Raw genomic sequence first — 14,119 nt, 5'->3', positions numbered from 1 at the left:
TCCACACTGGATTATTCTGTTTGCTGCTGCTTTGGATTTTGCATTTAACCACCTGACAGATGGCTATCCCAAAAGTGCTCATTCCTGTGCCATTTCAGGCTGCTGGGGAATTTTCCCACTGGTTTGAATGGAAGCAGTGTGAGGCACTTTTGTGATCTATACATGGAAAACAAGCGTACCAGCTTCCTTATCTCCACTTTCAGAGTGTAATCCAGGCTATGGCTTTGCTTGGTAAATTCTAATCATTCTGGTAGTTTAAAAACTGCTGTATTTCATCTTTTTGCTTTGGGAGCTGAGAGGCTTGAGTTTGAGTGCTCCAAACTTTTTAGGTGTGTAGGAGGGAGGAGATGCCTTGCTGGACCACAGGAAAGGACTCTCAAGCATGCACGCAAATGTTGTGGTTAGCAATGGGCTTAGATGTCAACTCTTCTTCCTCTTCCTCCTCTATGTGGATGTGCCCACTTTCCAAACAAAGGCAGTGGGTCAGCTGGATCCGGCCTTTGAAGTGCCAGTTGGAGCACTTTTCTTAACAGAGCTGTTCCCAGATTTGTCTCTGGAGGTGGGACACTGCCAGCTTCAATGTGTTTGTGTGTTAAGTGGAGCAAAGCAATCGTCATAATTGTTGCAGTTAGTAATGCTGCCATATAGTGGAAAGCCTTATCTGAAAATTAAAGTTTTTCAGTTTCCTAGCAACAGCAGGGCTCTGGATTTGCTTGGTCCTTTCAGGAAAGGTATTTAACAGTCAACTTTCCTTCCTTAGCCAAGAATGCTTCTTCTGCTCAGCTAATACATAGGTAAAATTACTTCGTCAGCACTCACAGTATTCACAAAGCAGAATGACTTCGTGGAGGAGGATGTGACACTGCTTTCCAGAGCAAGATTTGACACATAGGAAGGAAGAAATGCAAAAGAAAGGTCTGAGTTTCCCCCTTGTGTTTGCTGTTCTGATATTGCTAGCTTTATAAGGGCTCCAACTGTTAGGCTTTTTTTCCTTGCGTTCCATTTTGCTAGGTGAGAGGAGAATAACTGATTGATTTTAGTGTGTGGTGCACCTTTCTCAACAATAGATCATTTTGAAACATAAAACCTGTGACAGATGCAGGTAAGATTAAAGCCACAGCTAAGTAAAAGGCAGATGACAAGCTTAGTCTGAGAACACAAATTAGAGGTGTTGCCCTGGTTTTGGTAAAAATACATATGCCTGAAATTTCCACTTTACAACAGTACATTGTTTTCCTGAGCAAACAGACTAACGACAGAAAAGCAGATTTCTTAATTTTTGCCATTTAATGCCCACGTTTTCAGAATTCCTAAAGCAATTAACGAATCCATTAGTGCTGTCAAAAGTGAGATATAGCTAAGTTTTAGATTTTCCTTCATTTTATGAGTGGATGTAGATGGATAATACACCAGAATCAGAATCTAATTTTCCCTGTTGTCTTCCCGGGATAATATTTTTAAAATAGTGAATTAAATGTTATTTGGCCAATATTAAAGCTGTCTTATTTCTCCAATCAGTGTTATTAATAAAACCCCAACATCTCACTTTTTTCTTCAGTGCTTACTATATGTGAACAGAAAGAAATTGTTTTTTTCCCAAATTAATATGAGGATTCATGTCTAATTTAATTCTTAACTTTCCTGCCATTTGAGTTCTCAATTCTTTTGGCCTGTGAACTAAATGCTCTTTCCAATGGAAGTGCCCTCACTGTATCAAAAGGTTTCAGACCTCCAGTGTGAATGCTTGTATTTCCTTTTCTGAAGTAGGAAGTAGTCTGAAACTTGAAGTAGGCTGAAACTTGTAGTCAGACTCCATCCACAACTGAATTCTTGTGCAAAAGTTTATTTCAGCTTATAAGAACAAACTTCATTCTTAAAAGTGCTTTATATGCAATTTCTAAATTATTACCATTAATTGTAGTATTTATACAGAAGTGCAGCACTTGGTTTTAATCTACAAGAAGCTCAGCTTAGCCTGAAACATATGAAATAGATTTTTAAATGTTATTTAATGTGATTGTAATATATACAAGTCTATATTGTAGGGTAAATCATTACTGCCTAGTTGGTTTTTATTTTTGTGACCAATTCTGGCCCTGTAGCAAACCAGTGAAGTTAGTAAAGTTCATGCTTGAAGAGGTTGAATTGAAATACTTTTGGTTTCAACCAAAAATTCCTAAATTTAGAAAAAAGTTTCATGTTTATGTGTCATGAGAATTCTGTCTTCTAAGGCAACTTCTGGCTGTAATTTTTGTATTTTACTATGTGATTGTGACTGGAAATTTTTTTTTTCTTTTATTTTTAAGAAAAGTAAGCAGATTCTTACAATATTAGAGTAGTGAAATTTTAATAAAACTCGATGCATTATGAGAGCCATAACAGCATCACGAATGTTGACAGTGGTGTTACACTAAAATTGGCTTGTGTTTAGGATCTAATGGAAGTCACTGACAGTTTGCCGGTATAACAAACTGTGCTGAAAAACTATGTTAACAGTTCTATTGGTACTTACTACTATGCTTTATTGACTTGAGCTATTCTCTCTCTCTGTTTCTTGGAGTTAAGAGTACATTAAAATTGAGATTGTTGTGCCTTTTGTTCTAGCTTAAGTGAAAGCTGCAAAGGGTTCCTAGTTTTCAAATACACTTAAAATTTTACCATAATAGTTTCCTTATAAAAACGTTGGTATTCTTTCCTTTAAAAGACCATGTAGTCATGGAGAAAAAAAAAATTGAATGTGGATCCTGAAGTGATGGATTCTTGAAGATAGTTATTATGATATATTTTTTTTTCATTTGGGAGCATTGTTGTTCTTCTGAAGAATAACTTTTACAGTTTCCTCCAAGAGATTTCAGGGATAAAACATTTGTTCATTTACTAACTATAAAGGACATTAATGCAAATAGCCAATAATCTGAAACAATAGTAATCTGAAGGTTCATAATTTACCAGGATTCAAGTGAATAACCAAGAGCAGAGTTCTGCATTTTCCTTCGATAAGGTTTCTAGTATCATATTAAATTTGTTGGAGTTTTTTGTGGGTTTTTGTTTTGATTTGCTTCGGGTCTTTTTTTAATCTATTATGTATAGGTAGGTTCCAAATGCTTAAATGTAGTGAACCCATAATAACGGACTAAGGTTCTTGCTCTCCACATGGATAAGGCTGGATAAAGGTGAGTCTTAGATTAGAAGTTGAAAGCAGTACAGACTTTTTCTGACCTTTTTCTTCTGTTAGAACTCCTAGATTCCATTTAACTTTCACCATATTTCAGTCTATTTCTTCATTTTCTCTTTTTTATATTTTTATTTTATAAATTCCAAAACACAGTGCCAAAATTTTTCTTTTGTTATTGCTAACAATGCCATAAATCATACAACAGTCACATGAAGACTTGTGATTTGCTTTGATTGTTAATTTATATGATGTCATCAGGTGCATTCCAGATAGAGAAATAAGTCCCCTCGTTTTAGCATGTGTAATAATGCTTTTCCTGTTGAATTATTTATTAGTTTCATAATCTCCTGTTTTACCACAAGTAATGATCTCTAATCTTCATTTCAATTATCAGTTATTTATCTCTTTCCCTGTCCGGTCTCTTAAGACACACTAATGTTAAAATATGTAAAATGTAGTATAAGAAATTATTTATGTGCCATCTGCTGCAACAATTCAGAGACCTAATCAAGATTATACTAGTAATGCTGATGAATTACCTTAATGCACTAAAAAATATACACAGAGTATAATTGTTTTACAATGGAAGCAAAAACTTAGACAAATGAACTGCAATCAGGTACTTAATAAAGTGAGATAAATTTTGAGGTTCATGACAAAAGAGATCTATTTTCAGGATTAAAATAGTTTTATGTGCAATGATGAGAGAACAGAAAGAATTGAAAAGATCTTTTATGCTTATGAAGAAATGAGGAAAGACATTTTTATGGGTATGTTTCTTTGGATGTGAGTTGCAGCTGCAGAAACAAAGCCATGAGGTTAAATGTGCTGTTCCAGAATCATCCAAAATTGGTCATGTGCAGCATTAAGCACATCCCTGCCCCTCCACACCCTCTGGTGGATGCATTGTAAAGATCTTTGTACTTCACTTGGAAGCCTTCTTTCTGTAAAGGGTCTGTATCTTCCTCTGCTCTCTTTCCTTCTGAACATAGGAAACTATATCCATTGGTCTTTTAGACCTATATGAAATGTTTCATTATTGCATAAAATTCCTCATTCATTAAAAGATTTGATCAAAGTTGGCATTCACTCCTGCTTCACGCTTGTCTATAATGGAGGAAATTGAACCTAAATTTGGAAGGGGAAGCCCAGAAGTACATTTGGCTCTCCTGGTATGGAGGACGGGAGTTGAGGTTGAAGTGAGATTGGCTTATGTTTCTATTCATAAATCAAGCTTTGTGAAGCAAATATTAGTGTTGTAGTATTCCTTTTTATGTATCTTAGGATGTTTAAGGGAATTCTTGTCTCTTTCTTACCAGCCATACTAAATATGTGGTTGAAGTACAGGCCCCTGTGTTTGTGTTTAAAAAACTGTAGGTGAAAGATTTTAGCATAAATGATAAGAAAAATACAGGACAATTGAACCAGAAATATTTGTGGTGTCACATATTAGCATTGTTCGTTGAGCGATTCACAAACCTGCCTACACCAAGAAGAGAGATGTAACCCTGAAAACAGTAGTATTGGGGCATGTGCTTAGACCCAGTGATCCGTGACTCTGAACACCATACTCAGCACCCCGTGCACTGGATACGTCTTAGGGATCTGACTCTTTAATAAACATTTATTGTTGGTCATCTGTTCTCCACCCAAATTTGCATTCATTTCCCGGGCTCACCGGACTCCAGCTACATTTCATTAGCACAGCAGTAAAGCTGGTCTGTACGCAGATCTCTTTCCTCCCTGCTCCAAGGCTGCTGCTGTTCCTGCTGAAGGGGGGCTTGGAGAGCTCGCTGGGAATGCAGCTTCTCATCACTGTTCTAGTCCACAGCCACTAGCACTTCTGATGCTCTGCTTCTGTCCTCTGTCATTTGCTTCTGTGTCAGCCGTTGATTCCCAGGATCAGACCAGATTCATTCAGTTATCTTCCTGGTTTTGTTTGTTTGTTTGTTTTCACTTGCATGCTTATCTTTGTGATACCATCTTAATCTCTGCTAGTCTTCCATTTGTTTTGTTTTTATTTTATTTTACCTTCTTCTCACCTGCATTCATGAAGTCTGAATAAACAAGAAAAACTTATTCTTATAAATCTTCTTTTATCAGTGTGAATGAATAGCTAAGTGATGAATAATTACCCTTTTTAATGCAGATGCTTCTGTTCTTATGTCCATTTAATGTGTTTCTGATACTACTTACATTGTTACCTAGCAGCAGCCAATAGAAGACACATTTCAGTTGTAGACTACTACATATGGCAATAAATTGTGTAATAGCCTTGTTTCAGTAAACTCTGCTACAGTTCATTGTTCACATTGTATTGTAAAATGCAGTATGTGTGTGCTACGTGAACACATTGTCTTACTTCTCTTACCAGGATGGTGATTTTGATTTCACAGCACTCTGGTTCCACAAAAACAGTTTATACAAGTGCTAAAACCAGACCAAGGTCTTAGACTATTTTTTTTTTTTTCCCCTAGATGGTATTAGATTCTAGGCCTGCTTGTTAGTTTGTCTTAACTTCTGTTTTATAGATCATGTATGTTTTCCAAAATGATTTTGTAATAATGGGGTAATCTAGATTTGGATGTGTTTCTGGAGCTGTGGCTTACTGCTTCAAGTCTGTTCAGTTTGTGTGACCCTACAGTGTGCAGTATACTAAGAATTTTGTCCATGCTGTAGAGGGCTGGCTAAACAGGAACCAGAAAGATTATCAGTAGATGGTGCAGCATTTGAGGTTCCATGGGAATAAGGGGATTTTCTCATCTTGCCATGATTTTGTGTTGGGGTTTTGTTTTTTGGGGGACCAGGAGGAGTGTTTGCATTTTTGTGTTGTTTGTTTTTTGTTGGGTTTTGGGTTTCTTTTTGCTCTTGAATGGTGATGGTTTGATCTTAAGGCAGGTCATTGTCTTTTGACTCAAAATGTTCCTTGTGCTTTAAGGGGGATTCTGTTAGTAACCAGAGGGACTGGTTGACCCCGGTGTGGTGTGTTAGCATAACCTGATGAAATTGTAGAGGAGTGTATATTAATTTCAGGCTTTTCCAAGAACTTGAATACTAAGTATGGGGTATTGATACTTGTGATATGTAACCTTGGTGAAGCCTAGATAAACTGGCTGCTGTGTTTGGATCTTATACATCAGACTTGCTTTTAGATTTCTTGTTTACTAGTAGCTCACCATTCTCTGTCATTCGCTGTGGATACAGACACTGCCTGTTACCCCTCCAGAGATGGAGGATTTACTGCACAGCTGCACTGAATCTCTGGAATCTGTTTTAAACCTCAGGCTCCCCTGTGGTTTCAGTGCCAAGGCTCTAGTCTTAGGAATTTAAGTTCATCCATCTATCCCATAGCAGTGAAAGCAGACAGACCTTTAAAAAGCTTTAAAGCAAAATTTTCTTAGGTGGTGTAGAGGATATAAGGATCAAGGGAAAAAAACTCTACATTGTGTCCTCTTCTCAAGTTACCTCTTCTCTCTGTACTGGCCTTTAGGCTTATATGAGAACCAAATGGTGAACTCAGAATCTTTTGCTTGTATCTCAGCTGTTCTGCATAATATGGGCTATTTCTCTTTAGCTTTCTGTATAGGTCATCGTCCACTGACACAATTTTTTTTTACTTCAATTTCTGACTGGAATACTACCCAAGAGCAGTGAAAGTCCTGCTCTGGCTTCTTGTAGTTGAATCCCCTCATTACTGGACACCCCCCATCTTGAACATCCTACCTGTAGCTTTTAAGAATCAATTTTCACAGTAATTTCTTTTTCTACTGTTTAGGAATTTCCTGTTCTCCATACCTCAGCCTCTTAAGACAAACTTGGTCTCACCATTTTCCCTAATTTTCTGCTACATTATTGTTCTTAGGGGTTCCACTTGAAGGTTTAGAGCCTTCCAACCTACTGGGTGCTCAGGCTGTCAGGCCTAGTTCAGAGAGCAAATGTAGAACTGATCCTTCACCCAAGGTATTTCTGATGTAGTGATTTCAAAACCTCAAGCAGAATTCATAAACTCTGCCTCTCAGTTACTGTAACACTGTGATAATTTTCTGACTAGGTTCTTATCTCTTATATGAATGGTAAAATTTACTTGTACCATGAGAAAATTATCATTATTTGAATATATTGATTTTGTCAGTCTAAATGTATGTGTAATTTCAGGATTTATTTTGAATCCTGTGTAAGAATAAAATTGGTTTAAAGATTATTATTTTTTTAGCACTTTCCTCCCTCCTTCTCATTTCAGATGTTGCTGTTGTAGACATGAGTGATATTTCCAAGCAACCATCACTGTTCTACCACCTTGGCGTGCGTGAAAGCTTTGACATGGCTAATAATGTTATACTCTACCATGACACTGATGCTGACACTGCTCAGTCTCTCAAAGTAAGGTTCTCACTTCAAATCTCTTTCATTTCAGAAATATCTTTAAATACCTGATCCTGCAAATGTTTGTGTTTGTCTGAAACTTGCATTGAATGTGATTTCCTGATAGCTACATAACAAAATAATGCTAAGAAAAACAGCTGCTAACAAAAATAGTAATGATTAGAATAGTATAAAAGCTTGTTTATAAGAAAAGATCCATAGTATGGTATTGATTTTGCTTCAGATGGTTAGACTTGAAAGTGAGAGTGCAGGTCTGATTTTTTTTCCTTCCTTTCCCTCTTTTAATTAGAGTACATTTAAAAAAACATTATGGCCTGTATAATGGCACTTGAACAAGGGCTGTATTGCAACCTGCTCCTACTACTGAAGCACTTATGTCAGATGATGTTCATATCTCCTAGGTGCTGAGTAACTACGACTATAGGAATCTGCTTTTTATTGCTGTTTGCAGATAAAAAAAGAAATGCTCACCAAATCTTGTTATAGGCCTGTCGTTCATTTTTATAGTAGGATAATATGTGCTATACACTTAAGTCCTGAAATAATTGTTCTGGTTGCAAGTCATACATTGTGGATGCAAGTCATGTACTGTGGATGTTTCTGTCTTTCTCAGTGCAAGTTCTCTTTGTTTTAGATCACAATTAGACTTTTATGCTCTGTATCATCACCTACTGCAGCTTTTAATATCCATTTTCTTGTTACTTTCACCGAGAGCAGCACTGTTCATGCTTTGTTGGTTTTTTTTTTTTTCTGCATTTTGAGTTATTGCCTGTTACTACTTTGTATTTTTCACACCACCAATGTCCAAAAATCCTTTTTGGAATTCTCCAACCTCTCTTGATCCTATAAGAATAATAAATTTAATCTTATGTTTTTATGAGTCTTCTCTTTTCCCATAAAAGCTCTGTTCTGCCATAGCTTCTCTTTCTTTTCTGCTCTCATTGTCACAGATTTTACTCCGATGTGTCCTAGGTATGTATCCCATACTTCCTTTCTTCAGGTGGTGGTCCACATACACATTCACATTCCATGTGACCTGGAGTCACAAGAACTCCGAGTTGGAGTCTCTCACATTCTTTGCTCAAAAAGGTTATCCATATGGATATGCGCTAAGGCATATTGGCATGCCCTTCATTCCCCAGATAATCTGGGTGGGCAGGCATACAACTTTTCAGCCTACATGGATAATATACCTGCCTGCAAAGAGATCTTTAATTTTTATTTTTCATTATTGCATTTTTACCTTTCTTTTATCTTGTCATTCAAATATTCTGATCAATTTCTTTCTCCCAAGGATGTGCCAAAGTTTGGGAAGCACAGGCTAGTCAACTTTTATTTGTTTCTGCCCAGTGGGGACCTCTGTGGATGGCTTTGATTCCTGCACTTTGTGCCAAGCACATATTCAAGCACCTGCTCCATAACTGGAGTGGTCCAGCTGAATGACCTCCAGGGTTACATCCATCCATGGGTTAGATCTTCAGACTGATTGCTTCCAGAACTTGCAAGTCTTTGCACTGTCAGTTCTGGGGCTTTTCTTCTAAGGATGTAAAGCTGAAGGACATGTCGGGGTCCTGGGAACACTGGAGTGTGACTGGGTCACTTAAGGCTAGGAAAAACTATTATCTGTCTTCATCTCTTTTCTGCTAGGAACTGTGTCAGTGTCACTGATCTTTTTGTCATCTCCCAGTTATTTGCATAACCTGCTTGGCCTACGTAGGCCCCTATCATATCTTACTATGGGATCAGAAGGCTTGATTTAAGTTGCGGGAACCAAGAAGAGGAGATCTTCTGGATCAAGTTCTAGAGTAGTTTAAGCAGGGCACTGGGACATGGTTCAGTCCTATCCTGATATCCTTGATACCTCTTCTGCAGTTGAGCCCCCGTTCAGTGTTGGCTACCATTCAAATAGACTAATACACCTTTCTTAGGAATACTTCAGAAGGTAGATAGGGATTGTTCTTGGGGTGTTCCAGTGAAGAACAGTTCACGACACACTTCATGGATTAGGTGCTGGATTGATCTCAGAAGAGTTAATTTCTCCCTGCTGAGAAAGATCTTTATCTGCAGTAGATAAAACTCTACTGGAGATACCTACCTTATAGGTAGATATATTAATCTTCAGATATGTGATATTTGAGATGTCTAAGCCTTCTTTCAATTTTGTCCTGAGGTACTTTATTGGGCTTAAGGAGTTTAAATTAATCAGTAATTCTCTTCAGGTTTTAGTACCTTAATACGTATTTTTGACCATCTGCTGGTGTTTCTTTATTCTCAGGTTTATGACTAATTTGGTCAGGTTTTTTCCTTTCCCTTCAGGAATGTATTACTTTACTTGGATCTACGCTGCTGTGCATGCCTCTTAAGAATGACTATCCTAAGTGTTATAAAGGCAGTATTCATGACTGCTATTACTTCTACTGGGAAGATCTGTGAAGTTTGTCAGCCTGACTTTATATAGCTTATTTCTTAGGACCCATCATGAAATTCTCCCGAGTTGTCTCTTCAGTTTCACCAATCTTCTTTGCAAAACAACCTAGTTCCAAGAATAAAAAAGAATATATAATCCATATTTCAAGAGGGTCATATTTGCAGAACTAAACCTCTTCGATGGTTCTTGATATTTTGTCTGTTGTTGAGGAAAAGGGTGCATGGGCACAATCATTTCTGTGCAGTGTTTGTCTGAGTGGATTTCAGGCTGTCAGATATGAAGTTGCTCAAGCAGAAACATCTTAGGTTGTCAGAGCACTTACAATTAAATTTAATCAACAGCCTTGCTTAGAAACAAGCCTATATCTAACATTTGTAGTGTGACACTTGGAGATCTTTTTCATTTCACAAGGTGGTGTGCTTTGGACATGTAAGCCATCACTGAGGAGGAGGAGGTTACTTATCAGCAATTGGAAATCATTGAGGTCTGGTTTACATGCTCATTAGTTTATCACTGGCCTCATAGTTTCAATATCTCTCTTTAGATTTTGAGGTGAGAAAAATTAGGATGTAGGGAGGAGTGTGTTGGTCTGTGCCCATCCAAGTCGGAAAGAGACCTTTGTATCTTAAGAATACTCTTTAAGAGAAAAAAAAAATCTCCAGCTTTGAATGATTTTGCCTCACAAATGCCTGGAGTGTGACTAGGTATGTGGAATGCCCAGCCTGAGAAAGTCTAATTAGTGGAAAGTACATTTTTCTTTGTCTTTTCACCTCTTCCTAAAATGGGTTTCTTCTTTGAATCATTAATTTTTTCCTATACTGAACTACTAAGATTTTTCTTGATATTGTTCTGTCCCTTTACTTGGAAGTTGCTGCTGCAGGAAATATGGATTATGCTGTGAAGAACATGTCTGTATGTGTGTGTATATATATGTATACCAGTTATTTTTATTGGAAATAATAATTCCCAGTAAAAATTAATAAAGATTTTTGTTATCTCTTTTTTTTCCCCCCGCAGGATATGGTATCTCAGAAAAACACAGTAAGTATTAAATCCACATTGATTTTAAAACACAAAATGAAGATACTACATTTGAAGCAACTCTAATAACAAAGCTGCCATACATATATATGCTCTATATAATTGAAGAAAGTCTGTTTTACCTATATACAATTCAAACTAGTGGAAATCATGCTGACTTCCTTTCCAGAGTAAAGCTAGATTAAAAAATTAATTTTCTGTAGAAGTTTCTTTTTAAGTTCTAGGAAAGTGACAATAGATATGTTATATATGTAGGTTGATAGATCAAAATGTAAACTCAGAAATTCACAGTCTCTTTCTCCCTCTACCACTTTCACCCACTTGTGCAAATGTATATGTGTGTGTGATGCCTTAATAGGGCTTACTATTGTATCTCAAACAGCTTTGGCTACTGTATAAGCATCCTCTTCCTCACAAATTCACAGATTTTACTTAGGAATGCAAAAAATTATTTCCCAAAGTAAAAATATTCTAACCCTTAATTCAAGTAAAATCAAACAAGTAAGCAAGCCTGAACCAAGATAAAAGTCAGTGGTTATTTTAGGCTCATTGCAATATGCCACGATATCCTAGACAGGTATATTTTTTGTCATACTTCACATCATGGCAGTGGTTATTTTCATTAAACACTCTACACTGATATTTTGAGGACTATTGAGCTTGCAAAAATATTAAACTTCCATTTATTCCTTTCTGTTTCCCCATGTTCACCATACACTTTTATTTTCTTCTGAAGAATATAGAGCAGGACTAAAATATAAATATTTTAATTATAAATAAAATATTTTTAATTAATTAATTTATAATTAATTTATAATATTTATAATTAATTATAAATAAAATATTTTTAGAGTTTGCTGATAATTTAAAATAGAACTAGAAGAGGTAATGCATTAGTTGCAGCAGTTTATTTTGAGCTGCTCTTTATACTTGGCCACAGTGCTGCATGTAGGCTAAAGGTGGATCAGGTTGAACATATGAGTAAATAAATCCAGGTCATTTTCCTGTCTGTCTTGGTGATCTTTGAACTAGTTTCACCTGTGGGCTGTGAACTACATTTACTGGTCTGCAGCTTTGTGAAGGATGAGGCAGATTTGCTTCTGCATGCTACTATCCATCAACTGGTGTGTGATCAAAATGTCACAAGCTTGTGTTTTACCCTTGAGAGCAAGAGGGAGAATTGTGACTGAGCCATTTGATGGTAATTCCAGAAATGGAGTATAGGCAAAGAGGACAGCAGCAAGTTCCATGTAGCACGATCAGATTAGCAGCCCTGTAATCTTTTCTTTTGGTAGATTCTTTCTCCCACAGAGGGAGGTACTTACCTCCACGTGGAAGAGAAGAAAAGGTGGATCTGGTGACATGGTTTCTACAGCAGGGCCTGGTATTAGACCTGTAAATACCATGTGGCTAGCAAAAGGGGCAGGGAGGCATCCTGAAACTAGGATCCTGATCCCTTCTTTTTAAAGGAGGGATCACCTAACCCACTTTCTTCAAGTGCTTAAATTAAGAAAAAAATTGTGAATAAAATACAGTGAAGAAAAAATAAATTACTTTAAATACCAAGTATGGTTTCTTGACATTTTTGTGTTATTTGTAGTTGTTCATATTCTCTTTTAGTAGATGAATGTGCTCCCATATTGCATTCTTTGTCAGTTTATTAGATCAGAAATTACAAGAAACTAATTAGCATGCTATATAGTTAATGGGTTAAAAAAGGTTTATGGTTTTTCTAAGTTGGAGTTGACTTCAAATAGACAATTGCTTTCCCCTGCTTTCAGATCCAATGAGTTGTCACGAGAAGCTTGCAGTTTGCCTTTGCCCTGGTATAGTGCCACTGCCTCATTGCTTGGTTAAATATTTTACAAACATATGGGTAGTATCTTGTTTGAAGTTAATTGCTGTTGTGGGCTGCTGTACTAGTTAAGTAGGTACAGAATTGGTATGAATTTATTGTGTCCAATCAAGTATGTAGTTACATAACCATTTCAGTTTAAATGCTGAATATCAGATACAGTAGTTATTACCTTTGAATTATGGGTTTGTGTTTTCCTTTCACTTTTCCTAATTGCAAAGTGTGTGTGTGCCTCTGCCATAGCTGTGGAATAACAGAAAGAACTTAAATGCACCCTTCATTAGGGTCTGGATAGATGGTCGGTCTGCTAAGCCTTCCTTCAACCCAGAGGTAGCTGCGGGAATGACATTGCTGGTTTATGAAGAAAAGTCCTCTCTGTGTCCACACATCTGCACTGTGTATAAAGGAAGGGGGACAACTGAGATCACTATCAGGCACAGCACACTGTTTTTCCATCAGCACCAGTGAAACTCAGTGCTGGCTGCTTTAGCTCAGCACTTTCTCTGAGACTTCTTTGCCCTCACCTTTGCTATTTATCCTGCAAATCTCAAGTCATGTACAAAGGTGAAAAAAAATCATAGCACGGAACAGATGTAGGGCCATGTTAAAGACGCACAGAAGATGAATGTCTAGTGTGTCTTCTGGGGTGATTTGTGTATTATAAGTAAGCCATGAGGAAAATTATCGTTTTCCTTGTAAAGAAAACGTTATTCTAATGAAGCATTAAGGAGGTGGCAAGAGCAAGGAAACTGGACATAGAGCTGAAAACAATGCATAGAAAAAGGTCAGCAATTCATTCAAGGTTTGGCCTGAGTAGAGCTGATCTAAAAGTGAAAATCATACAGCAGCATGCTGTGGTGATGTGAGTCTGAGAGATTTAATAGCTTACTGTTTGAAAAAAGTGTAAGAGTAGGAGAACTTCCTTCCTTCCCTCCACCATCCGGGAATGAAGTTTTCAAGGATAAGATGGGGAATGTGATTCAGTTTTACTTGACTCTCCCAAACAAGTAATTAAAATTCTGTATTGATAATTTATTGCATACTTGGATACAGGAGGAAAGAATTATTGGCTGTGGGAGTTCAGTTCCTAAGAAAGAATTGCCTTGGCATGAAATTCCAGGTCAAGTTTCTGTGTCCTATCAGTTAAGTTTCCTTCTGTACAACTCCTCTAAGCTTTGAGAACTATTTTCTGCTAATTTTGTTGTGGGTGTATGCACAGCTTCCTAATTTCTGACAA

General features: G+C 37.0%; 1 protein-coding gene across 1 annotated transcript in view; it reads left to right on the top strand.

The window, feature by feature from the left end:
- The window catches only part of MAP3K15 (mitogen-activated protein kinase kinase kinase 15), a 91,012-nt gene that overhangs the window by 21,765 nt on the left and 55,128 nt on the right, over positions 1-14,119 (top strand). The window contains exons 2-3 of the mRNA XM_033010022.2: positions 7,416-7,555; positions 11,004-11,027. Coding sequence (XP_032865913.2) covers positions 7,416-7,555; positions 11,004-11,027 — 164 coding nt within the window. The remainder of the gene's footprint in view (positions 1-7,415; positions 7,556-11,003; positions 11,028-14,119) is intronic.

This window comes from Tyto alba, unplaced genomic scaffold, assembly GCF_018691265.1.
Source record: "Tyto alba isolate M040663 unplaced genomic scaffold, T.alba_DEE_v4.0 Super-Scaffold_14, whole genome shotgun sequence".
NCBI lineage: Eukaryota > Metazoa > Chordata > Aves > Strigiformes > Tytonidae > Tyto > Tyto alba.
This window is presented reverse-complemented; position numbering and strand designations above follow the sequence as displayed.